This window comes from Cygnus olor, chromosome 2, assembly GCF_009769625.2.
Source record: "Cygnus olor isolate bCygOlo1 chromosome 2, bCygOlo1.pri.v2, whole genome shotgun sequence".
Taxonomy (NCBI): domain Eukaryota; kingdom Metazoa; phylum Chordata; class Aves; order Anseriformes; family Anatidae; genus Cygnus; species Cygnus olor.
Genome location: NC_049170.1, coordinates 127,215,093 through 127,241,778, shown reverse-complemented (window position 1 = coordinate 127,241,778; position 26,686 = coordinate 127,215,093). Strand labels below are relative to the sequence as shown.

The 26,686-nt window shown below is 39.9% G+C and overlaps 1 protein-coding gene across 2 annotated transcripts; it reads right to left on the bottom strand.

Annotated features, from left to right (window-relative positions):
• Positions 1-600: 600 nt before the first annotated feature.
• Positions 601-26,302, bottom strand: RDH10 (retinol dehydrogenase 10). 2 transcript variants are annotated; one of them, XM_040546020.1, is made up of 6 exons: positions 25,942-26,302; positions 25,394-25,626; positions 5,850-5,948; positions 4,409-4,554; positions 3,923-4,054; positions 601-2,002 (listed from the first exon to the last, which is right to left on the bottom strand). In XM_040546020.1, the coding sequence occupies exons 1-6, from the start codon at positions 26,225-26,227 to the stop codon at positions 1,879-1,881; spliced, it is 1,020 nt and encodes a 339-aa protein (XP_040401954.1). In that variant the 5' UTR covers positions 26,228-26,302; the 3' UTR covers positions 601-1,878. The 2 variants fall into 2 exon arrangements, with proteins under 2 accessions (XP_040401954.1, XP_040401955.1); XM_040546021.1 differs by having other exon boundaries at positions 25,394-25,623.
• Between the last annotated feature and the right edge of the window lie 384 nt (positions 26,303-26,686).

Here is a 26,686-nt window from a genome sequence, read left to right as displayed (position 1 = left end):
ATGGAACGAAATTTGCTGTACTTGCTCTTAGTGACTTTGCTGTAAGAACATGAAGTTAATGACTTCCCCAGGGTCAAATTAAGAGTCTTTTTCAAAAGAGCATGGTATTTGGAATAAGGGCTAATGTAAACAGTTTCTTCTACTTTGGACTATTCTCTAAACAGGCTTAGTTAACAACACTATTCTCCATACAGATATTGGATTTTTTTTTTTTATTTTGCATGTTATATATACGCAGTAATAACTGCAGTTGAACTGAAACTACATTTACTTTTTGAGGCATTAAAACTGCATCCACACCAGACTATTTTTATGTAGATCTAAGTGAAACGCTATAGAAAACTAAAATGGGTACTCTTCAGAAGCTCTTTGACCAGCTACTTCATTGATGTGTTTAGAAATGACAGAAAACTGTCAGCTCCTAAAGCCTTATTTCACAGTGCTTATTGATCAACTTATGAGATTAGACTGTAAACCATGTAGTTGACAAAGCGGATACAGGAATTGAGCAATAAATATGTGAACTGTGTTGATAATAAATAGCAGGAGCAGGCAAAAGTAGTTTGAAGTAGTCTTTCAAGGAAGCATTCCAATCACTGCTTTAAGGAAAAGGTGGCTCACTTTAATAACCACAGGCATTGGTCACTATTTAACAAGACATTCTAAAAAAGTAATCACAAATTGTCCAATAGTAGTTTACAAGTGGATGGTATACATTAAGATACAGAGGTAGAAATTCACTTTTACAATGCTTCACTAATACAGATTACCAAATTCAAGGCACAAAATTGTTCGCTTTACAAAAAATACTGTAAAAATGTCATTTGCTGTTCTACAATGTGAGTACAACTCAAAAAAATCTTTACACCCTTCTATACTCCACATGTAAAGTTGCATCAGGCGTTATTCTATTCTTCCTTTGCTAATAGTTGGCATATGACCAGCAGTTACATAAACAGTTTGTATCTCAGCTGAGTTGCTTTGTCTTTTAGGCACAAGTCCAGTTACAGAAACTTAATACAACAGCTTCCTCAGGGGGTGGGAAAACTCTGTCGGAAGTATGAATAAGTAGGAAGAAAAGAAACATATAGTCCGTAACAACAGGTTGGATTCTGACATATGCAGAGGGAAACAGAACAGAGCATATTTCAAATCAAGCAACTTGAAAAAAGTCAGTTTAAATCACTGACTGAACTCCTAGAAAACCAGATGCCCAGTACAGGTTTGCTCAGAGTATTTCTGAGACATTCACTTGCCTTTGAATCGGCAGAGATTTACAAATTTAATTTTATCTTTGTTTAAATAGAACACACACAATTGCTACAAAAGAGAATTACACCACAATTTGGCCATGTGTCCTTTAGAGAGCTTGGGATAATATAGCAAGAGATGCATTCAGAAACTGTCCTTGAATTTGCTAAAAGGTCATAAGTAGTAGCTCAAATCTCAAGATTTCCCTCCTTTCTCAAATACCATAGGGAAAAATGAACAGCTTCTGAAACATTGCATCTTCTAGCTGTAGACAGCTCTTATAAACCTTGGCAGGCTGAGGAAGAGATATCACACAGTGCATCCCTACAAGTAGTAGTATGACTAGTTTACTGTACATACAGTGATATTCTAAAGGACAATGGTGGCAGCTACATTGTAAATTCACTTTACCTATCACATTTTCCAAGTACTCTAGTCAGTTTTATTTACAGTATATTAAAAAAAAAAAAAAAAAGATTTTTAGAGTTCAATACACAGGTTTAGGACCCAAGAGAATGCCACAGTAAGATGTTGACATTTGCATCTCATAGATGCAAGTGTGCTTCACAATTTACTTATGTAACATTGTCATATTCACCTATAAATCTTAGTCCATCCAAACCAGTGTTAAATTCCATTTTTTGCTTCATTGTTGTTTGTAGCCTGTTTCCTTTGAGCAATGAAAGGGTACATACACTTGTCTGCTCCCAAAAACCGATACATGCATACAACTGCTTCAAAGGGCAGAATACTGCAAAAGAGAATTTATAAAGTTGTTACAAGACAGTATAAAACAAAACCTCCACATATTATGTACTTGGTCTTCTTAAAAGCAACATAATAGCTATTGTGGGGGCTTCCTAAGAGACTTAAAGGATTTTTATTTGCCAGGAATACTTACTGAGAAAAGCGAAATTCTAGAGAGTCTAAGCCATAGAGGTAGGCAGAAAGGAGGAAGAAGCTATTTATTCACATGCCTCCAGCTTAGACTGGATGTTCTGCTGCTTCTTTACAAGCTTGTTTTAAAGAGGTGGGGGCAACTGCACTGCAGAAAGTCTACTAAAACCAAAGTTTCTGCTCAAAACAGCATCAACAGAAGTCACCAGACATTTAGGAAACTCTTTACTTTGGGATTAGTATTAGTTAATGCAATTCTTTGGTCATCAGATGTCTAACAAGTTTTACACATGTTCTAAACTCAATTATACATCCTCAAAAAGAGGTCTGAAGCAAAGAAAGCAATTTCCTTTTTGCCCCCATCAGATAAAATTCAAAGAGTACATGATGAATACCTGGCTATGGACCCTCCCCTCTTTCCCGCATCCACAAAATATTCTGTTTATTTCAAGGGTGGTACTCAGGAGCTCTAGTGAAGGACTACGATGGGCTTTCCTCAGCCCCTGAAAACAGAGTGACAGACACTCATTCAGTGGAAAGCAATACATAGAATCTAGGCATTAGGAGAAAGAATCACTGAAGCACTGAAGTAGATGTCACTGGTAAAGGTGTCTTTGCCGGCAGTAGTACTGCTTGTGCAGTAGCCACTGGAGGGCCTTTGATCTAAGTGCTGCTGCCTGGGGCATGGATTATGCTGGAACTTTGATCTTCCTGTTGGAAGCTAAAGTGTTGAATGCAAGACAACCCAAAGGGCCTTTGATGTCACTGCTGCTGCAGGAGGCACTGCTTGTAGCACTGAAGCACCCTCTGAGCATCTGGCTGAAGAAGCTAGCTCTTAAAGACAGTAATAGTGATCTCAATTCACTGACAGAAGAGACACATACATACTCTCTTTCAGGAAAGAGGTGAGCAGTCAAGGTCTCTAGTCTTTGGTGATCCTGTCCATCAGGAGGGACTTAAAGCAGAGAACAACTGCTTTGTAAGTAGAATAAAAATGACCAAGACTCTCAGTTTCAACCATCCCTTGCAGAAGGACAGTAAGACAACACTATATTTTAAAGGTTCCTCCTACACGCTACAGATTAAAACAAACAAACAAAAAACAACAACACAAAAACAAAACAGAAAAAACTGTGCAGTTGTGAAGCTGTTCTCTATGAACTAGTAAGTTATGTTGAATCAGTGGAATTGAGCCAACTCCTGTATTACCCTGAATCATTGAAATGGAAGCCTAGTTAGAGATTAAACAGAGTTCCCATCCAAAACCTGTACTGTGTTAGGACAAAGGAGATAATCCCGTTAATTATCCTTTCCTACAGCTCTGCAAATTGGTTCTGAATGTGCAGATTTGCAGCTTGTCTACCATATCAATGCAAGTCCTAGGGGATCTGCAGGCAGGGCCTCCTACATACTGGTCCTAGAGACAGCTACAGGATCCTTTACTGTAAGCTTCCTCATTCCCCATTCCTAAAGAGGGGTCCACAAAATGGAAGAAAAGTCTGTTGAGGAGAAAAGGAATCTAAGGAGGATGGAAGATAGCAGAAAGGCAAAGCCAGGATGCATAATAATACATAGGACCTCAGTTTTATGGAGCTTTCCATTAAAGAAACCTACACTTGTGCAAGCCAAGAAAGAGACAGAAATTATGACAAAACAGCACCTATGGCCCCTGCGTGGGTAGGAGGGCGTTTATATCTAGAAAGTGGACATGCTCACATATTCCACTAGCATTCTGTTGCTTGTATTACCAACAAACTGGCATTTCAGATATTACCTTTTCATGAAGGTGACCATATACATTAGGCGAGGCGTGCAAATCATTGGCTGGTCTGTAAGGATAGCTCTCATAGCCTGCTTCACACAGTATTCTGGCTTCAAGGGTGGAAGGAAAGGCTCAATTTCTTTTCTGAAATATTTGATTAAGATTGATTAAGAAGATATGTAAAGGACTGCCAACCTCAGAGAAGTCCATTAACCCACTTTCTTTTGGAATGCCTCAACAATGTCAAAGACTTCAACTTTTGTGTTCACTATTCAGTTACAACAACTTGCCAAAAGGCAAAACTTGTGCTAAGAACAACGGGACAAAAGAAGATCACTGAATTCACAAGTCCTTTTCTGGAGTCGGGATTATAGATCCCATTAACATATATTAAAGCAGACAATATTTATTTTAATATTTTTATGGTAACAAAGTTAAATTACCTTCAAGTATATTTTGCAACACTACATACACAGGGAAAAAAAATTTTACACTCACCTGATCCTGCACCCCCTGAACATTCCTGTATCAACAAGATAAGGGCAGACTAAAGTTGTTTTGATTCCGTCCTTTTCGGCAGCCTTCAATTCATGGCTCAAAGACTCGTGAAAACCTACAGCTCCAAATTTGCTGGCACAATAATCCTGTGTTGGCAATGATTGAGGCAAAAAAAGGCAACTTAAAAAGGACAGATATGAATCGTGTTTAAAGCCAAAACATATTTGATGTGATTCTGCAGAGATTTACAAAGCAAAAACAAAAGACACCCACTGAATATAGCATAACATAAACTCATTTATCACTTCACTTTTAAGGCAATTAGCACAGAACTATGAAAGCAGGAAAGCTGAATGTAGGAGGAGATTACCTGGGATTCAAGTCTTTGAATCAGGCAGGCTCATATGGCAAGTTGCTCTGATTACCACTTTGCTTAATATTAAATGCTGGAACAAAGGACTAAGAAACTTAATACTACCTAGGGTCAGATTTGAAGAAGCTTGGATATTTGGCAGGGTATAGGTGTAGAAATCTAAAATGCTTTATTTATTATGTTAGTTTCAACAGGAGGTATAATGGAGATTTGAGTGTATCATATGCTTAATTTTCAGAAAATTATATAGCTTGCTTATCTCATAAAAATAATAAAAACTAAAAAAAATAACTGCAGAGACAGCAGTAACATTTAATTTTCAGTTGGATGTGTCCACCTCTGCTGGTCGTCACACCCACAGTCTAGGAAATTCTTTCAAGAATTCTCAAGACAACAAATACTCTAAAAAAGCTTTACTTACACCAGCTTAATTCATTTCTATTAAGAAACACTGCAGGTTAAGATCCTGGATTGAGCCTAAACCATGTGCAAAGAAGCCTACATCTTATTGGGTAGTATGACCGTCATTCCATTAAACTCATTAACTTGTTTTCACTAAGTGAATACTTTTTGTTCCCATTTGCATTTGTGCTAATGACCCCAAATGCAAGCTAATATGCTCTAATCCTTACCTAGTTTTATGTACCAAACAAGTCACAAAAACTGCTGTCCTCAAATGGCTGCTAGCAACTAGATGACCTAACACATAACTTGGAGCCTAGTGAAGCAAGTGAGCCATATAGTCTGGAAGGAAGGCAGGCAGCAATTTCCTCACAGAAATAGGAAACAAGAAACATTACTTTTGAAAATCCTTGCCTTTGGCTTCAGGCTTAGCACTTAAGTTCTTGGCAGGAACAGGTAGGTGGACACCTTTCAGGTTACTAAAAATCACCAGGTTATTCACAGATCATTCAGCGTTCTGAAGTCCTTAGCTGTCCTAGGCTTCCATTGAGCCCTGTGCTGTTTGGTGATATGGTAGTGAGCACCATAACTCCCAAGTATCTCTGGAAGATCTGACTTTATTTTCTGCTGCTAATACCAAATAAATAAATAAATAGTCTAACAAACCTCCACTCCAGCAGTACTGAACAGTCCCAAGGAACTTGCAACTGTCACAATGTGCCCATGATTCATTTCCAGCATCTTGGGAAGGAATGCTTTAGTTGTCTTCAAAGTAAAAAACAAAACAAAGAAACACCATGAACATACTACATTAGCTACAGGTGTTCAAAACCTTTATCTCAGTTTGTTATCACGAATTTAGAAGATCACTGTACAGGTTTTGACCTTCTAAGTTTTTCAAAAATGCCAACAGAGTATCTACAGCATGTTTGTGAATTCAGACAGCAAGGCAGCAAGGATTGTATCTCCAGAAATCCTAAGGTTAAAGGATCAATTGGGCTCAGACATGTTTATTTTTCTGCAAGAGACTAGTTATCAGAAAGAGATAATTTGCCCCTAAAATGGAAGTCTATTTTTTTTTTTTAAGACAGAAAAAGGAATGCAAACTGTTTAATTATGCCATCCAGTACATCTATGTTAAGATCAGTGCCAATTACCGATTCTAATTATTGACAGCATGTTTTGTCAGTTAGATATGGTTGGTTTTATCCACTTACCAACTTGGGCATTTTACAATAAAGAAGTACTGGAGACAGAGGTTTTGCTGATCTTACCTTTTCCATATAAAATACACTAAACATCTACTAGTTTAAACTGCCTTCCATCCTTATTAGTATCCATAAGCATTGCTCTAACTAAAACTAGATGTATACTTCTATTATTAATTCCACATTTTAAAAGGATTTCAACGATAAAATCAAGTGTCAGGATGAAATTATGAATGATTTTAACCACCAATCTTTATGCTTTGATTATCTCAAAGTTTGTTTTTGTTTAAACAACCAAATCAGAGCTAACACCTTTAAAAAATTAAGTTTTAAGTGATAAATTGAAGGCAGTTGCTAGAAGATCACCTTTCTTAGAATACCTAGCTGTCATCTGTTTTCTGAAGCTGACTCAATACTTTTTTTTTTTGAAATATCAGAGCAACACAGATGCTAGAAATCAATTAAGTAGTAAAATGATTTGTTTAGTTATGATTTACTTTGGCTTGTAGATTATCAGCATACTACACTAGATCACTTTTAAACTGCCAAACAACTTCAAACAATGCTTGTTAATCACAAATGTGTCTAGTTAATACGTAAATCTTCTCGTGGCAGAGCTATTATTCTAACTCGCTCAGAACCACAAATGCTTCTTCCTTCCAGAAACCAGGTCTTCCCATCTAATTTGGATCCAAACCCAAAGCATGCAAATGCCCCTGAAGTATTTGCTGCTTGTTTAATTGTTGGTCTGAATTGTGTCAGCTGCATTGTTAAAAAGACGTGCAAGCTACAGCTGAATCCATCTAATTCCATTCTTATGCTGTCTGCATTTTCCAATCACAGACGTCAGGACAGTTTTGCTCTAATGATTTTCACATGTTCTTGTACAACGTTTTTGCCTGCAGGTGTTAAATGACTAATCCAGACCTCCTAACACCACACAAAAGACTGTTTTCACTGGACAGCTGGCAGATGATAGAAGATTAACAGACCTCCTGACTCCTTGCCTTTTCTACTGTTGATTCATATAACTCCTAGATTCTGTCATAACCGCATAATGAAGCTAATTATAAAAAATAATCTGAGAGCAAACCGCCTTGCATTTGTTTCTTTCCTCGTGGCAGGGATCATTAAACCTCTTATACAGAGCCTTGGAAAAGAATTTAGTTCACTTGTTAAACTAATCTGTGCCAGGCACACGAAGTTTCAGCCTCTCTTCCCAGGTTGCGTGGCAACGCAGCTTAGCCATCCCAGAGCAGCACAGTCTGAAAAGGTAAGAGCAAAGAAGCAAAACTTTTCTTTGCTCAACTTTTACAGCACGTCCTTCCTCTGCAGCCTGCGTTACGCCCCCCCCCCGACACTGACCAACGTACGTTGGCCCAGATCTTCTGCACCATCCTCATTAGAGGACCGTGCTCCCAGCTCAGTCCTGCTAACAATTTACTCCCCTCCAGAGCATTAGTCAGCTCCCTCAGCAGTTTCCACTTACGTCTCAGTTATCTGTCCACATCGCATTGGAATGACTGATTGCCACTCCACACTGCCAGAAGGCTTGATAATGCAGGCTGAAGCTCTGCCTGCAAAGCACAGTAAGTACAGAAAGGAAGGGCCACTTGCCTTGGAGTTTTTCTCTTTAGAAGGTGCGGGGGAGAAAGAAGGAAAAGAAACAGTAACAGGTTTTTTCCTACCACTTCCAAAGCATGGATCATTGTTTTCTTCCATAAGATAAACAACAGGAAAGCGCACGAAGCTTCTTTGGGCTGTTTTTTCTATTATCTTCACTATAACACTGCCTTTATTCCTACTCCCCTCTATTTTTTTTTGGAGGGAGGGAAATATGTTGTTCTATAACTGTGTCCATAAATGGCTGTACTTACCTATGGCTAAAGATGACCAGAACTTTCCCAGGCATGCACATAGACATGGGAAATAATCAGAACAACTGCAGAGCAGTAAATCTCAATACTCTTAACTGTCTGATGCTTCTTCAGAGGAGCATAATGATTACAAAGCCTGAGTTTTCAGAGGTTGTGGCTAAAGTAACCCGTTTTCGGTCAAGAGCAAACTGGCACATGACGAATGAACTCTGTTAAGGACCTTTGGGGTGATGTCTTCAGCACTGAATAACTTCCAGCAGCAGAACTATGGTCACTTCATGCAAGTCATCTCTTCAGAGGCCCTTTACAGCTGCAAAGGAAAAAACGCAGCCACTCTGCTCTGAGGACAATTAGCAATTCATGGAAATCTTCACATGAGACCTCCGTGTTCTGAAACAGCCCATTCAGAGCAGGGCCCTGTACTTTGTCATGGGACATTATCCTGCTAATCCAGTTAAAACCTGAAACCAAGGGGGTCTATAAAGATAGTGCAACTATCTTATGGACAAAACTTAGCAGCCAACTATCAACATCTCAGCTAAATGGATGACAGAGAAAGTCATCTCGGTTGCTGCCACCCTCCAGCCATCTGCTACAGCTGAGAGCCAGTACTTAAAAAACAAGCGCTGTAAGAGGCAGACACACCCTATCGGGGGACACATTTCCAGTCTCAGAGTAAAGGCTTGCTCACTGCTCCTCCCAGCCTCCTCTGGCTGGGATAAACAATCCCAAAGTGAAGTTATTCTCTTTCGTGGTATAAGCAATCCCCAAATAAATCAGTGTTCTTACTGAGCTCCTGGCACAGCCCACTTCCTTGATCAAAGCAGCTTCCTCCATACTCTGGTCCCCAGTTTTTCTGCCTGTTACATAAACCAGACCAACCTAGTTTCTTGTTTCTAGTTTCTTTCAGCTTCAGCTACATCTGCCTACCAGACCTGGAGTCTTCTGCGTGCTTGCTGTGCTGCTCAGAAACTAGTTAAGAGTTCGACTGGTTCAGGGGCAAGATGCCTCCTGGGTGGCCTTCCCATCTGGCGTTTGTCTGAACAGGTAGCACAGCCCGCATTAGTCTTCCAAGGTGATGCATGGACGTGCTAATCCGCCACAAAAAAAAAAAAAAAGTATTATAAGATGCCAAGCAAGAAATGTGGTATTGTCCATGGCATTAGAGGTCATGAACCAGGCCCCAGAATAATTCAAATCGACTCAACTGATTTAATCAAGCTATCTGCCTTCTGGTTTGATCCCTTAATTTCAGTTTTACCTCTCACAGCTGCAGAGGAAGACATTTAACTAAAACATTTAAGTACTTAAAGTCAGTACTTAGGTCTCTTATTAATGACAAACATTGCACGCTTTAACACTGGGGAGAAACTAGTGAGTATAGTAAATGAAAGGAATTGTGTTGTGAAGATTCATGAATAATATGAGTGTTTAACATCAAGAAATTGAAGTTAAGCATCCTCTTTATTCAGAATTAGCTTTTTATTCCCCCCCCCCAAAAAAAAAGAAAAAAGCACAGTACAAATATGTCATTTCTAACCCGTGTTTCAGATTAGATAAAGCAGATAGGTGGGATAGACATGACATATGAAGCTGCTCTGAACAGAGAGCAGAGCTATTTTTTCGAGGTCTAATCTTTAAATTTTATGGAGCCTAAAGACCAATTCCAAACCTTCTAAGCAATTTCCTCCATGCCTCTGAATATACCAGTAAGAACAATCAGTTCCCAGTAGCTGTAACCAAACATGTATTTCATATGCACGCAGCTTTAATGACTTATTTCTCATAAGTGTGAAACTGAACAAGCGTTTACATGTCACTTCATAGCTTTCATAATCTGTTCTCAACATTTTGGTTTACGGCAAATTAACTTCTAACAGTCTAGCACTTCTTCCCTCCCCTTCCCCAAATTCTTCAGTTCCATTCTTAATGAAACAAAACTCAAAAGATTGTGCAACACAAAGAACAGCACAGCTGCAATGTCAAGACAAATTAGTCTAAACACAGCAAATGAGAATATGAAGAAATACCGTGTTTGGGAAAGTGATTTTTTTAATTAAATTTTGGAGTAATTATTCTTCAAGTAGAAAGCAAGCATCCACAGAAAACAATGTTAGATGTAATGCAGCTCAAGACAATGAATTTTGAATGCAGAAAGTACACCAAAGTGGAAAAGTACATGCTGCCTCATGTTTATAGACTTGTCTTTATATCAAAGACACAAACAAAGCAGGTACCAACACGTAAGGTCCTTTAAGTTTATATTTTTCAATATAGTAATTTTTTTCACACCTTCTGCCTTCTGTCAATGCCCAACAGCCATTTAAAACTATTTTGATGGCATAAACAAGCTGCTTTACTCTAAAGCAGAAATTCCTTTATGCCAAAGGAATAGCTCATTTTCCATATGGCCCCTTCACATAGGGTGGATGGAGCACAGTTGTTTTTCAGGGGCTGATCAAAAGAGCTGAGATTTTACATCACTGTTATTCCACAAGAGTGGCATGCTGGTATAACAGATACGACATTTCCCCCCAAGCCAAAGCTATTCCTGACTGCCAGAACAGCCAGACACATAAACATATAAAAGGGTGCAACATTTGGGTAACTGCATTGTTTTATCTTCATGTTAAGACCCTTCAGCCAGACCCATGAGGCAAAATTGGTGTGAGTAGTCAAGGACTCATCCAGACAGCTCTGGTTAAACCTAGAACTAAGGTACCAGAAATCATAACAGCCTGCTGCCATGCATGTTGGCTAATAACAATTATATTATATGCTATATTATCATGAAACAATGGAGCCAGTGACAAGAAAATGTAGTTCCAGTTTTTGTCTAAAACACATGTTACGTGCTCTCTCTACCCCACACGGACATTCACTTCCCCTTTCTTCCCATTCCTCACCGATCACAGAAGGACACTGCAAGTTCTCCTGCTTCATCGTTGGACAGTGCATGGCCACTCGCTCCACCACGTACCGAAATTCAGAGATTACACACACCTCGACTTCCCTTTCCATGCCTCTAACTGGGAAGTTAGGCACAAAAGTCTGACAAAAGAACACTTCTAACTCTTCCGCACAGTGGCTGTGCAGCCTAAACCTTAAAGAAGGTTTCTCCTAACTGGGTAGAATAGCACTAATGCACTCCTGCACGTTAAAAAAACAAGAGAGAGGTGCCCGAAAGGCAGAAAAAAAAAAAAACACATGGCAAGCTTATCGGTACATATACTAAAGTTATTTTCAGCTACAGTCACACAGCCCATCTTATTTCAGAGGATAACCACTTTAAATACACTTTAAAAACACTGGGTAAAACTTCATTTACAGGATTACAGCAAAAGTCACTGCCAAATACTTTTAGAAGAGGTCTTGAAAGTATTCCCTAGAACTGTGCAGCTCTCAAAGGAGAATTTAATCACGCTAGAGGTTATAATATCCAAAATGCCTTCTCACACACCAGAGCATGCTATTACAAGCCTGGATTTAACCGTTTATTTTTCTTTCAGTTTTTTATTTGGTTCCAATGAGAACTGAGCATAATAATTGGACATTTGCACTATCATCTCAGTTACTTTTTCCGTATTATCCCCAGAACCTTCTTAAATTCCATTATACAAGCATCTCTGAAATCTGTTTAAGGTGAGATTAGTAACTGTGCAAAGACTACATTCAAATACCAAGTATTGTGTTGGACACTAAAGAGACTGCACAGCACACTGGACAGGGCTCTGTCAATAACATGCTAAAAACAGAAGGTAGACAGAAGTCTACAACTACTGTTGACCTTGCTAAGGTAACGGACCAAAATTGTGCCTTGACGTAAAAATGTCTCGGCTGGCTGTTTTCAAGAAGGGCTGGGTCTCCTCTGGATAATTAGTCACTGTCTAGGTAAATATTTAACTAGCTGTGGAAATCATTACTATTTTTGATCTTCAGTTTCTGTTCTCAAGAAGCCAAAATGAAAAATAGGCCAGAATTTTGCAGTTTTCATAAAGTAATTAATTTAAAAAAAGAAAGCCATGCATTTCTCTGGATTGTTCGTGGGTCTACCCAGATCCTTCTGTAGTAAAAAGGATCAAGAGGTACATATGACTTCTTCAAGGCAAGCTTCCATAGACAGCTGTATTAAAAGCATGAAAACAAACTACTCAAGGATTGCCCTCAAGTGTGCCTTGAACAGGTCTTGCGTTCAAAACAAAAAGCTAGAGCTTCCAATATTTCATTTTGAAAGGAGTCCCTTAGTTATATAGCTCCTGGCAGGCAATACAACCTTCAATTTCTCACTAAAGCTTTGCTTGTCCTTCACATAAAAACCCACTGTTTTGGGGCCATGGGGATTCCTTTAATATTGAACTGCTACAGCAGTTAATGCTTAACATACATGCACAGTAATAATGTTCCAGTTGCCTTGCAACCAGAAGCTCATGAAAGAACAAGATAGACTTAAACAGAAGTCTATAACGATGACGAGTAACAAGGAAGCAAAGCCACACACGCGCACACACTAATACTTCGCATGCCCTACATTTGCAGATAGGCTGAAACTACAGATAAGATCTATCCAGGTTAAGAGGTAAAGGTAACAAAATAAAGTAAATACCCCGAAGAACTAAGTCACAATGAAAGGCAACACCAGTTAATTTAAAACTGTATTTGATTTACAGAGAAATAAGCATCTTTTTTCCTCTCTCCAACTCTGTGTGAAATACTGCTTTGAAGTACACGGAGTCTTCACTTAGTAAAAACATAAGCTATTACTTGAATCACTTGTTTGGTTTTTAATTCATTATTAAATCATGTCAGTAATTAATGTTCCTGTTCTCTCCTCCTTCGTGACTGATCCATACACATAAAATCCTCTGCTTCTCAAGAGATGTACTTAGCCAGCTGAGAAGCATTAAAGTTGTACAAAAGTAGGTTAAACTTTATTTATTGAAGTTTATAGGTAGGTTACATCTGTCATGCCATTTGCTAAAGAAAAAGTATATTACAGACAAAATTTACATTTCTACATTGCTTAGCATTTGTAGTAGTTACGGTCCAATTATAAAATTTCTTGAATTTTCAGTAATAATAGCTACCATTCCTTCCTGAGAATGTTTCGGTTATTGTAGTGGTTCCTCTTACACCGAGTAAACTCATGTTGAGTGTATCAGAAGAAAGCTGAAACTGAATTAAGTAGTTTCCTTAATCAGAACTTAGTGCCACAAAGCTGTTTACAATGCGTAGACAGTAAAGATAAGATAAGTAATGCTATTCAAAAAAAAAAAAAAAAAAGGCACAGGAAACTAATACCACTAGTTATCTCCCAAACATTAATCATTGTTTTCCACTCTTTACTACCAGAACTAATTACGACATGCCTATGGCAACTGAACCTAGCCTGGCTAAATTGTCTTTTGTATAGTTTGTTAACAGGGCTTAGCTGAAAAAGGGTTGTGTCTACAGAGAGTGGAATATGAAAAGTGGTTAGGAAAGGACATTGCAACAGAAACTTTTGGTACTATTGCCTTATCATGTCACTACATTGTCTCCCCCTCCCCTTTCGTTTAAGGCCTTCATTTCCTGTGATCCTACCCCAAATTGTGCAACTAGGACTAGAGCAGCAAACAGCTTTGTTCTTCCCCTCCTCTGAAGTGCAGGTAAGTACTCAAGCATGGTACCTAAATAATACAATTCCTGCTGCAGAAACTTTCTGCTTGAGAGTCAAGATGAAAAAGATATAATTACCTAAGGCTTACAGTGATCTAGTGCTAATCAAACTCCCAGTTGCCTCATGTGAAACCTTTTTTTCATTCACCATCATAGCAACACTCTAGATTTTGAGTGCACCTTTACCTAGGGCGGGGATGTAGGTACATGTACCACAGCTAAAGGTAATCCTGATTTCTCCTTAAGAATATTTCATTTTTGTTTAGACAGGCCACTGCTTTATATGCTTTCTGGGCATGAAGAAGTTCAGGCATTCAGACTGAACTGCCCTTGTTAATTCTATACCAGCAAATGGAAATTAAGAGCATTTATGGTACTGGTATGCAGCGTCCACCTTTCTGCTCCTGAGATCTTTCTTGTGTTGTCTCCTCCTGCTAAGAAACAGATTGTAGATTTAGATTTTCAAGCTTTTAAAATTATTTCCGCCCACAGATGTCAGATCCGTCCTGAAAAGTGTCTGATCCTTCTAATGAGTATATGTCACCAATAATTCTTGCAGGAGCATCTAGCTACCTTTAATGGACATGCTTTTATATATACTACCATACATGCACGTAAACTTACCTACTTACATCTGCACTTTGCAGATAACAGCTTGTATGACTTCACATACATGCATCAGTATATACCATTGTTTAAATCACTGATTGTATATTTAGGGCTCTTCCCTCCACTTTTTGTAAGTCTTTGATTTCATGTGGCTATGAAAAATGGAGCACCTTCTCCGCTTAAGCCAGCTCCCTGTTCAACAGACCGTTTCTCTGCCTCTTGCAGATGAAAAAGTTCATAAGCCATCTGAGACTTTGCATTCTTCATCTCTATGTTAACTGCAAGTTTATAAACAAAAAAATCTCAGCTAGGATGCTTGGAAAGGATGCTGATTCCTGTGTCACTTCTCTCCTCTGCCTACCCAACACAGGCTTTTGACTGTAATAAATTATCCTGCTCTGTCTGAAATAGTGCCTGTTCTTCTTCTACTCTTTCTCATTAGCTCTAAAGGCCTTTCAGATGGAAAGAGAAGGTCCAACGAGGCAGTGCAGAGCTCAGACAGTACAGTCATATTAGATTCTCAAAAGCTAGCAATGAACAGGGGGAAAGAGTGTATTTGCTTAAGTAGTGCAGAAGTGCACAACATAAGTTGCCAATGGCGTTTGTTGTGTACTTCAAATGTCAAACTAGAATTTAAAGGCAGGGAAGGATTAGTAGTAGGTTAGATACCATGCTAAGTGGGCTGTTGGAGGCTCAGCTATGTGTTTAGTCTGCCTCATGTTGCAAAAAGCCTAGACTGAAGTGGGACTTGGGAGCAAATGCATACAAGCAGACTTCTCTAGCCAGCACAAATTTAAGGCGTAACCAAGCATGAGAACAGAAGCTTTCAGACAAAGTAATCATGCTCTAAAGCTGAACTCCTCCCTCCTGCCCAAAAATACCTTATTAGGCGAGCTGATGTTTATTCTCTACAAACATTATCTCATTATACCCTCAGACTATCACAGCTACCAAACCGCAATTATCATTCAATTTAAAGCAAGTACTATACAGTTGGCAGCAGCCACTGCAAAGTAACATGCAGTTTAAAGAAAGCAAATCCTTCTGCTTGGATCTACCATGTCAGCATTTGAGCTTTCCATATACTCAAGATTAATGCAGACCTCCAACACCACTGTGACAGCCCAAGTACACTCCTGGAAGTTAAGGGACTTAAGTTACAATCCCAATAGGCAGCACTTCCAACCTCGTATTCTTCCACAGGCAGATCTGTCAGTAAAGAAGACCTAACTTGCATTTATTCAAATGTCAAATTTGAAATTACTTTAGAGTTTGCTCGTCGAGTGATATAAAAAGTTAACAGTTGGCCAATCCTTCCTGCAGAAGTTGGTTTTAAGTCCTGTTGAAGTGAAGTGACTAGAAATTCTACTTTGTTTATATACCGACAAATGGCCGAGTCAAAGGATTTGTGGTGTCTCAGAGCGATGTTGACATTAGTGTAACAAACACGTTAGTCCCTCACCTTCATTAGCACAAGTTTGTAGCAAATGTCCAACCATTTGGAGAGAAGTTATTTATTGCCAGCTATTTGATAATCTTGACAAAAAAATGAAAACATGCCTCTATGAGTCAGTGAAAAATCCACATAAATTCATTTTAGAACAACTATTAGATAAGAGCTCAGAATATTCTGTTCAGTGAACAAGAACAGAATCCAACTTCCAAATACACATTTTTCTCCAGCTTGCCATAAGCTTAGTCATCTTCTGGAATATTTAGTAAAGCTTAGTATTTTAGTCTGCATGTTTCCAAGGAATTACTAGAGAACAGTACTGTCAGAACTACTTATGGAAAATATGAGGTCATCACTCATGTTTTACAATTTATGTAACAGGCGTTTCAAGAAGTGGCTGAACAGAAAAAGATTGTCTCGAATTTTACAGACACCTAAAGGCAGTACCTCCACAGTTCTGCTATCTCTAAGCAGTATCTACATGCAGATGAAAGCTGAGTCACTTCACTCATCCTTCCCAACGCGGTAACGAAGTCATTGTTTCAAATCAATTACTTTATGAAAAGGAAAGTGATTATACCATAACAATATCTCATACGAGGAACAAGATTAGAAGGAGAGCTTCCCTTTTCATTTAATAGTCTTACTTATCGGCAACAGAAAAATAAAGAAGCATTTACAATGGAATGAAAATTTAGCTTTAAAGTTTGTTTAGGAACCAGTAAGACCTACTAGAAGGCTCCAACTTACTGTGAAGTAACTCACTGAATGAGGAGTAACATTTTTAAAACATATGGAGCTAGGAGGTTTTCAAAATACAGAGAGTGGAAATACTTCTCCCTACTATCCCCCCCACCCAAAAAAAGGGTTTGGGGGAAAAAAAAAGTCTTAGCAGGTAAATTTTTGCTTCATAAGCCAACAAATGCTAAAAAGATAAACTGCAGTTAATGCAGTGATTGAAACAGTAGCTAATGCAGTTTTCAAAGATTCTACTCACATAGGCATTATAACGAAACACCAGCAAACTACTCACTTTCCAAGGGAGTAGGTAGTCACTTTCTAAGCAGAGATTTACTTCCTTTTTTCGCCTTTCCCTGGAAACTAAGCTCATTTCCCACAAGCTGAAACACAGGTATGGCCTGTTTTTCCCACATTGAAACAGTAGTAGCACGAATGATTTCCAGAGAAGACAAACGGTGCAGTAGGCATAGAGATCACTGCTTTCTATGGTACACAACAGCAATGACAGTATCAGTGCAAGGCAATAAGCTAGAGCTGTTAGCACAACAGAAAACTAACCTACCTTTATCTAAAGGTTTTAAATAGTAGTTAAAATACTGTTCTCTCTCTAGAAACAAAGTTGTAACATTCAGACTATTGTGACAGTGACAGATTTACTATAGCTTGGAAACAATTATGCCTATTTAAATATTTTAAGCCTGTAAATCCTATTCTAGAAAATCTCTTTAAGAACGAGGTTTCACTTAGACAGCTGTAGAAATCCTGTCCACTGCCACACAATTTTATTCTGTTCCTCCCCACCCTTTCCCCAACACCTAAACATAAACCAGCTCCTGTAACTCTGAAATTCTGATGAGGTGATTCTAGTCTCTAAATAGAAATTTGGCCAAGAAAGCAAATAGCTTTCCCCTGCGCCCTCTAGACAGGTTGGTGAGCTGAATTGGCTCACCCAAGGATCAGATGAATACCAAAACCAGTGCAAGGTAAGATGAAGATTTAAGGGATGGTCCCATGTGTCAGCTTGCCACCAGTAAGCTGCCTTGAAGTTTCATCATAAATCAACACAAATTTTGGACAAGTTACAAGCATATGCTCAAGTGCTTTTACAAACTAATGCTGTGAGGGGAGTGCTTGAGAAGCTGTCACACAAGTTCAAACAGATGGCAGAAGTGACCAGGGCACTTTTAGGTGCAGAATTCAACAGCCAAACAAACTTGAATTTCAAAAGGCTCACACCACGGCAGTCACCTCTGCTCCACAGCTGTTCCTGCATTCCTTGGCCTATAACGCCCTCCCCTCCCAATCGTGATAACTCACTTCTGTCAAGTGTTAATTTGACCAGCATATAAATCATTATCCTAATACAATTATTTACAAGAACAAAGTGCTCATTCAGAAGTTTTAAGCACCGATGTAAATCTCTTCCCCATTTGTGGCATATCTTCTTTCAAACTAAACCCTCAGGAACAGGGATTCTACCAGTCTATGCCCACCCATTGACACTGTAACTATATTTTGAAAGACACTTTTTCTTTCCTTCAATGAGCAGGCTAAGAAGACCACAGGTATGAGCACACAACATCGTATGTAATTCACCAGCTTCCCTATGCAGAAAGACTTGTACCATTTTTCACAAAAGACAGACAGGTCTCAATAACTCAATTTTACCATTAGTGTGAACAGCCAGAAAACCCTGAAGGCTGGGGAGCATGGTTTATCAAATAAATGAGCACTGTAGAAAGATTTAGCATTACAGATGCATAACAAAGCCCCCCCCCCCCCCCCCCCCCCCAACAAAGAAACAAAAACCCACCAAAACAAAACAAAAAACACAGAAGTGAAATCAAAGCAAGAGAAGCATTGGGAAACAATAACACTTTCCAGCTGATAAAGATAAAAGTAGAGAAGATTTTAAAAGTGCGGTGCTAAAAATGGCAGGGATGGCGCTAGAAAACACAACATTCACCTTTCCTCGACCTGTCTAGTCAGGGTAACTGATGACACTCGGAACTACCAAAAAGGATTGCTAACCCACACAGTTCATTTAAGACAGGGCTTAGGCAATGATGAGAAGACTGGGCTAGCAACACTTAGCCGCATCATAATTAAGATTGCTTTTCTCTATATTTGAGCACACAAACACATCTGTCTTCTAGAAGTGTGCTATAGTCACTTGGTTATTACAGAAAAGTAATAACGTACTAACATCTCATTAACATTAGCTGCTTTTTGTAAAATTAAAGATGTTCTTTGTAGATAGAGGACTCTGGAGCTTTAAACTCTTTTGTACCTGATCACCCCATTGCTGTCCTAATCTCCACAGGACAAGGAAGACATAATCTTTTATACTATTTCTTTGGAACAGTGAAGAGGCACCTCTCCACTTCTAGCTAGGTTAGGCACCATCGTGGCAAACACTACTGCTCCGTCCAAGGTTTCCCACCTCCCCAAACTCTTCACATGTAACACTCTAACACCAGACCAAAGTCAGTGCAGAGGTTTTCGCTTATTCAGCTGACTTAACTCATTCCGTAAGAAGCAGGAATTTAATCACCACGCTGATCGCTCATCCAGGACTGTTTCTTCAGAGAAAGAAACTTGTCTTTGCTGACAAATCTCTAACCCTCGGAAAAAGTCACAGGAGACAAGTTGTGAGATTATCCCAAGTGCCTGACCTCTGGCAAGCTATACTACACTTCCATCTTTATTTTAGAAGACTGTAGAATTGCAAGCCACTAATAATTGACTAATACTTTGAATATGTCTCAAATAGTTTAAGAAGTCTTGGCATGTTCTCTCAAGAACAAGTCTACCCTTACTTAACTGGACTTTCACATCGCTTTTCTGTGAAATATATTACTGCTTTCATCTAAACTCTACAACCTTCAGCCAGTTAATCACCTGGAAGTAACTGGCTGACCGCACTGTATTCTACCTCAGAGGCACTCACCTACAGGCAACAAACAATCCGAAGGTTGCAATGTGAGAATCTTTATTTCCTGTTGTTTGAGTCCAAGTTCCATGCACCTTTCAAATGATGCAACAAATTCATTTCCAAAGTATGCCCGAGCACAGCCACCACAAGAGCTCAGATGCAACTGAAGCAGTTTAAGGAAGACCTGGTGAACGGTCATTTCAGATTTGTGAACCGACTGGGACAAACATCAGACACTTTACACCATTGCAGAGAAAAGAAATGGATGAATTCAACTGCTGTTTGAACAACAGAGGTCTGCGTTCTCTACCATGCAAGTAAGACTGCCTAGCACAGAATGCGTGTGCAGGAAAGCTAATGTTGTAATACGATCAAAGAATCGTTGATACGCTTTTTCCACTACCCTGATGGAAGTGTTGGTAATTAAACAAAAGCCAAGAGCTCTATAAGCTATTTCGTTCAGACTCCTTGACACGTGTCTACTCATTTACCATCAAGATGCCGTAGACAATGGAAAACCATGACTGAATAGGCTCAGTAGACTTCAGGGAGTACACTTCAGTAATTTGTGGAACAGCTACAGTTCAGCTGACAGCATTCTGGATTTTCAATTGTCTGTGCTTGAGTTCACGCGATTCCCACAGATGGCAAACTAAGGGTTGTTTTTTCACTGCATGACCCACCTACCTATCCATCCCAACGTGCTTAATTATGCTTGCTGATTCTGCAGATGACTGCACTGTCTGAAGACTCATTTTTATCCTTACTTGTGTCTACTCTGGAAGTGATGCAAAATCCTTTCCAAATCTTACATATCTAGGTGCCTTAATCAGATGTGCTTTTTTTGTTGTTTTCCCCAAAAGAATCAGAAAAACGCAAAACCTTCAGTAAAACAGGCTCATTTTTTGAAAATGATGACTATAATTTAGATGTGACTACAAGGCCAGATTACAGATGCGATATACAGGTAATCAATTATTACAAATCAGAAGATTTCAAGTTGGTAACAACTGTGCTTGTCTACCAGGAGTGTGTCCATAATAAAAATCTATGAGGAAAGCTCCAAGACAGTCTCATGCCCACTGAAACTTCAGAAATATTATTTCCATCCATTTATTTTCTAAAACTTAAGTACATTGCTGCGTAAGAATGGAAAATGTAGTTTTCTAGAGCGTGAATCTGAAAGACAGTATTTTCCTCAACTGATAAAAAATTTCCTCTACTTCCTTGAGAAATAAACTCAAGAACATATGAATTACAAAACCATACTGAAGCTGCAAGATGTAAACATGGCCAATACCCCTTTTTCCATAGCTAAGACTGACTGCTTTTGGTTCATATTTGTTACCCAGTATGCTACCACATCATATGAAACACGTGCTATCTAGGGTAATTTACTGGTGGCATGTAATTGGAATCATTTTGCAAGGGAAGAGTTAGTTTTGATGACACTTTTTGGATCACATACACATGGTTTGGCTTGAACTTGATCCAACTCATTTTTCAAAGAAAAAAGTCAAGAACTCAAACTTTATTAGTAAACTTATGCTTCTTTGGATATGTTACAATGAAATTAAAACAAATTAAAGCAGCTAATTCAGCTCAACAAAAATGCTAAGTACAGCTAGCTGGCATGTTAGTAGAGTACTGTGTGTACCTTTGATCATAAACACTAGAATTCTAGAAATGAAGACAAACCAAACTGCTATGCTCATGGTCTACAAATGATTTGCCCTGGTATAGTTTCAGATAATAACTTGATCTAATTGTCTCCTCTGTAGAAGAGACAGTGTGCACACTTAACGTGCAACACTTTCACATTTAAGCTACAGAAAAACTACTCATATAAGTGAGCTCTATCGAAGACCAGGGAACTTCGAGAGATTACAACATCACTACCTACAGAATAAGCCACTTATTTTTCCAAGTTTTTTATCAAGTCTTTCAGTCTAATTAGACCAACAACTACAGTAGTTGCATGAATATGTATTTGATTTAGTTAATCCTTCAACTTCCATTAACTTTTTCTTTCCAAGGTACATTTAAGTTCAGGGGATTACATAGTCCAAAATATTTAAGTTACTCTAGCAATATTCCCCTTTTTACTCAATATTTTTCTCTCCCCGTTATCAGTGTTAAACTGCCAAAGAGACTTGTTACATCCCTGAAAAGATAAATGTATAGACATAACTTCAAAAATAGAGTAGTTTGTAAGTGAATGAACACTGTGAGTAAGGCAGCAGTACACAAGTCTGGGCCATAGTCTTTCACTATGCTTTTTTTTTTTTTTTTTTTTAATATGACAGAGCTGGAGCTAAATGCTTTTGCTTCCCCCTTTTGGTAAGTTGAAGAGAACTCATCTAGGAAGAGAGCTTCACATGACAGAGAAACACTGAAGTGATACCACTGTTCTCTCAGAGCTGGATACTGAAGATCTGCTGTACAGAAGGACCTTCATATCACAGAACTCAGTGGTGCCTGACTTGCATTGCCTTGCCCCTAATTCCCCAGCATGAGTCCTATTCAACTTTTGACTCTAGAAGAATTCCCAAGAACTATGCTGATGTATAATATTAATATCTACTTATTCAGCAGTAGCTTTATAACCTTATGTTCAGGAAGAATAATAGGTACAAAATCTCAATCTGTTCTGAAATTTGTACAGTAGTTTTTCTGTTCTGTGATGTAAAACACGGTAAGTTGGTACTTCATTTAAAGCTTTATTGTAAAGCTGTAAGAAAAAAGAAAAGCATTTTTTTTTTTTTTGCTTAAAATTCATTAAGCAACAATTTAATCTTGCACTAACTTAACATTAACAATTTTTTAGATCTGGATTCCGACATATAGGAAGAGAACTCCCTGGTCTGCAGAAGTTCAGTTCCAGTAATTGACAAGCGCAGCCAAATAAGTTATTATTCTCACAACAGAGTGGCAGGAAAGATACTGTTACATTACAACTACAGTTTTATGCATCCGCAAATTATAGTAAACCAGAGCTGGCTTGTTTCAAACTGAGAACGGATTTTGTCCCTGTGTTTTCAATATCAGAAGCATTTGAGTTATCACAGCATGAAATAACAGGTTTTTAATATTGCAATGGATTTTATGCTGTGGAAATTGCTACATGATGCAGTGGCGACATGTTTACACATAACACTCATAGGAAGGCTTATACAAATCATGGATGTCAGCAAAATGGAAAGCATCTGTTTAGGCTGTGGCACGCTGCTAAAGCTCTCCTTACTGCCAGTTTGTGATGCGGTACACAGCCCAGTCAGAGTCCCAATAGCAAGTCAGTGAGACTTATGTCTTGCTGCCTACTGCAGAGGTTGGGCAGCCCTTGGGTCACGGCTGTTAACATAGAGCAAGTTTGGTTCAACTGCATTCTGCACAGAGAGCAGGCAACCAGCCTCATTTCAGAGAGTTCAGGGAGAAAAATACCATAGTCCCATTTGCCATTTTTAATATAGAAGCACATGGAAGCTTGATTAGTGATCAAGGTATGATGAAAAAAAATCCTGTATTATACAGGAGAAGAAAAACAAGACCCAGGAAGCAAAGACACTGAAATACAGAGCAATGTTACATGGAAGATCCTTGTCTTTATGAAATCCATTTACAGCTTTTTGGATGAAACGCCGTCCAAGAATAGTTAAAAGTCTACATAATACTCTAGAGCATTCACTTCGCTTTTGGACCACCAGTTTAGCTGACACAGAAAAGTCTAGCTGCATAAGACTTCACACATCTAGACACATTGTTTTATTTAAGTCACCATTGACTTGCATCAAAAAAAATTGGCTTCAAATCAGCTGATTCAGATGATACCTTATGAATTAAGTATATATTTTTTTTTTTAATAGAAGTCCACCCACTGTTGGTCAAGCCAACCTTTTCTGGGATCAGGAAGGGGAAGACTAGGAAAAAAAGCTCTGCCAGCAGCAAAAAAAAAAAAATAAAGGAGAAACCAAAGCAGGACACAGGATCTGCAGGAAGCATACGTATGAACAGATCCTCAAGTAAACATAAAGGAGCAGTCAACACCCTTAGAAGCTTATGCCAAGACCTCAATTTTCACAGTTCATATCTAACTATACCTTTCTGGAGTAAAAAAAAAAAATTAAACTCACTTCACACTAACATTTAGAGATGAATGAAACTTATGGAAAAACAATCACAGTGATCCTAGACTAAGTTTAGTTTTATATTCCTGTAAAGAGACAGAACACACAGGGTGCTTTATAAAGGTCTCTGAAACAATGTTATAAATAAGTGTATGACTTAGGCCTGAAGGAAGAACAGCTGGAAAATTTAGGATCCTCCCATATTTTAATTCATGGTGATGTCATAATTTAGAGTTCTTGGAAACTTTGTCAATTTTGCTTTTAAACCACATCAATAACAGTCATTAAATCTAGTGTACATCTCTGTTTGCTTAAGCATCAGTTTAACTTTTATAAAGGGGAACATGCAGAACTTTTAGCTGTTGTAGGAAGTCCTATGAGCATTTTCATCACTTTCCAAATTGCCTTAAAACATACTTTAAGGTTTAAGAGTTTCTAAACACAATCTCATGTGCATTGAAGTTTAAGCACTCTCTCAGCAAGCTTTACAATACATTGGAAGAAGACTGCTCTGCCATTAAGTGTTTCACAGAACAGATTTGAAGGGGGCTCCTTCAGGGTTATGAAACAGCATGTAGCCTCCACATTAGAAACCCAGGTTTGATAGGTCCTTCTAAGTTTTGAAGATGAAGAATTTTACAGAGTTTTATTATCAAAAAGGTAAGAACAGACAAAGAAAGCTCAAGCTGAAGTATATTTCAGATTGCTTAATCCTTTGATTGTTATGCAAGTGTATTTCATAACCTTATTTGAAGGACCAAAGAACAGTTCTAATACTAACAATGGGCTCGATCTGACAGCTAATGCTAACCCAAGTGTGCATTGTGCCCTCTGACATACCAATTTATAACTCCACAGTACAGTGAGCTTAAAAATAAAATGCACAGGGAAACAGGACTTAAGTAGAAAAGAAGAATAAGATCAGATAACTTCTCCTTAATTAGTAACTGCTACTTACAAAGACAGTATCACCTCAGAATCCACTTGAAAGGTTTTTCTTACTTCTACTGGCAGCCCCAGGAGAAAGCTATGAGGACAAATATGCAGGATTCCAGAAAGAGTGTTCTTGGCCTGATTTCTTGAGATATCTTTTGCCTTTCCTCCCAGCCTTCAAAAGGAGGAGTTTGCCTCCAAGGCAATTTAAGCAAAATTTCCAACAGATTTTTTAATAAGTATTTTTATTCCATAAATGTGTAAGTTCACTACTGTAACCATTATTAAAACAGCATTTTAAAGCTGCTAACATACTAGTATAAAGCTACAGGAGGAGGGGAGTGAAGTCATTCATTAACAGTAACAACCTTTAAGCAGATTCAGAGGTTACAGTTGCAAAAGACTTCATGCCCAGAACTACATAAGAGGGCATGAGATTTTTAACTCCGGATTCTAGGAAGACATAGTTGATTTAAAGCTATTTATTAATGATTTTAATACCCACCATTCCTGTTAAACAGAAAGTTAAATTAAAGAATAAGAAGCCTACAAAGTAGCCAGCTTGCAGATTAAAGGGAACAAGTGCAAAACCCAAGAAGACAGGAGTTAGGCAACAGCAGTTATTTTCCTAAAATTAAGTGACAAAAAGGGCAGCATAAACAAGTTTATAGTTACCCAGAAATGTGCGTGACAGTTGACCATCATGGTCCTCTCGATAAGCTCATCGGGACACTCCAGGAGATGGTGCCCAGAGACCACGCCGGCATTGTTAACCAGGACGGACACCTCGCCAACCTCTTTGCGGACCCTCTCCGCTGTCGAGTAGACATTTTCTCTTTTGCCCACATCGCAGGTGTACGTGTAAACCTGCAAGTTGCAATGGGGCAGCACATCTTTTTCTCCATCTACTACGGAACACAGACAAGAGAGGAGAGAACAACACGAGCCTTACTTGGGTTCCAACATGCAAATCAAGAGTTGAGCGGAAAGCACAAGCCGTTTTCCATCGCGCTAAACTTGCGCACAGCGGTGCTACGGGGAAGAACTCATCGCTTTGCTATCGCTGCCAGGTTTGAAGGACGCTCCGTGCCCTCCTGCCCGGCCGGGGAGAGCTGCCCCATGCCCGGGGGGGGGAGAGACCCTCGGGCACGGCAGCTCCGGGAAGGGGAAGGGAAGGGGCACAGGTGAACTCGGGGGGCATCGCGGGGGACCCCCCCGCTTACCTTTGGGTGCACTGGCGGCCTCGGCGAGCTCGCGGTAGATGTGGCGCACCATGCCCGCCGTCTCCTCGTTGCTCTGCGTGTTGATGTCCCACAGCACCAGCAGAGCCCGGCGCCGGGCGAACTCGAGGGCGAAGAGGCGGCCCAGGCCGCTGCCCGCCCCGGTGATGAGGCACACCTGCCCGGCCACGCTCTTCTCCTTGGGCCGCACCAGCCACTTGGCGGCGGCCAGCACGAAAGCCCAGAGCACCCGGAAAGTCACCACGAAGAGCTCCAGCAGGATGTTCATGCTGCCGGCCCCGAGCCCCCGCCGCGCGGCTCCGACACCCGGGGCCGCCCCCGCTGCCCCCCGGCGGCAGGCGGGCGGCCGGAGCCCGCCGCGATCAGCCCCCGCAGCCGGGACGAGCCGCCCCGCACGGAGCCCAGCCCCGCCGCCCCAGCCCCGCACGCCAGCCCGGGGAACGAACCCCAGCACGGCTCCAACCCCCCGCCCTGACCGCCCGCGGCCCCGCTACTGGCAGTGAGCATCTTGCTCGCTCGGCGCCCTATATAGGGCGGGCCGGGCGGGCGGGCCGGCTCCTCCTCCCCGGCTCCCCGGCCCTCCCCCGGGCCGCTCCGCCTTCCCGGGACCCCCACACCCCCGCCGAGCCGAGCCGAGCCGAGCCGAGCCGCGCCGCTCGGGGGCCGGCGGCTGCGAGGCGGAGCGGAGCCCGTGTCCCCTGCGGACTACATGTCCCGGCGTGCACTG

Bases quoted from the DNA above. Each gene is read 5' to 3' on its own strand.
- RDH10 (XM_040546020.1), bottom strand. From the start codon at position 26,227: ATGAACATCCTGCTGGAGCTCTTCGTGGTGACTTTCCGGGTGCTCTGG. The intron at 4,555-5,849 runs GTTTGTTAGACT...TTGCCAACACAG, and splicing joins TCAGTACTGCTGGAGTGGAG to GATTATTGTGCCAGCAAATT. The intron at 2,003-3,922 runs GTAATATCTGAA...TCTCTTTTGCAG, and splicing joins ATGGTCACCTTCATGAAAAG to TATTCTGCCCTTTGAAGCAG.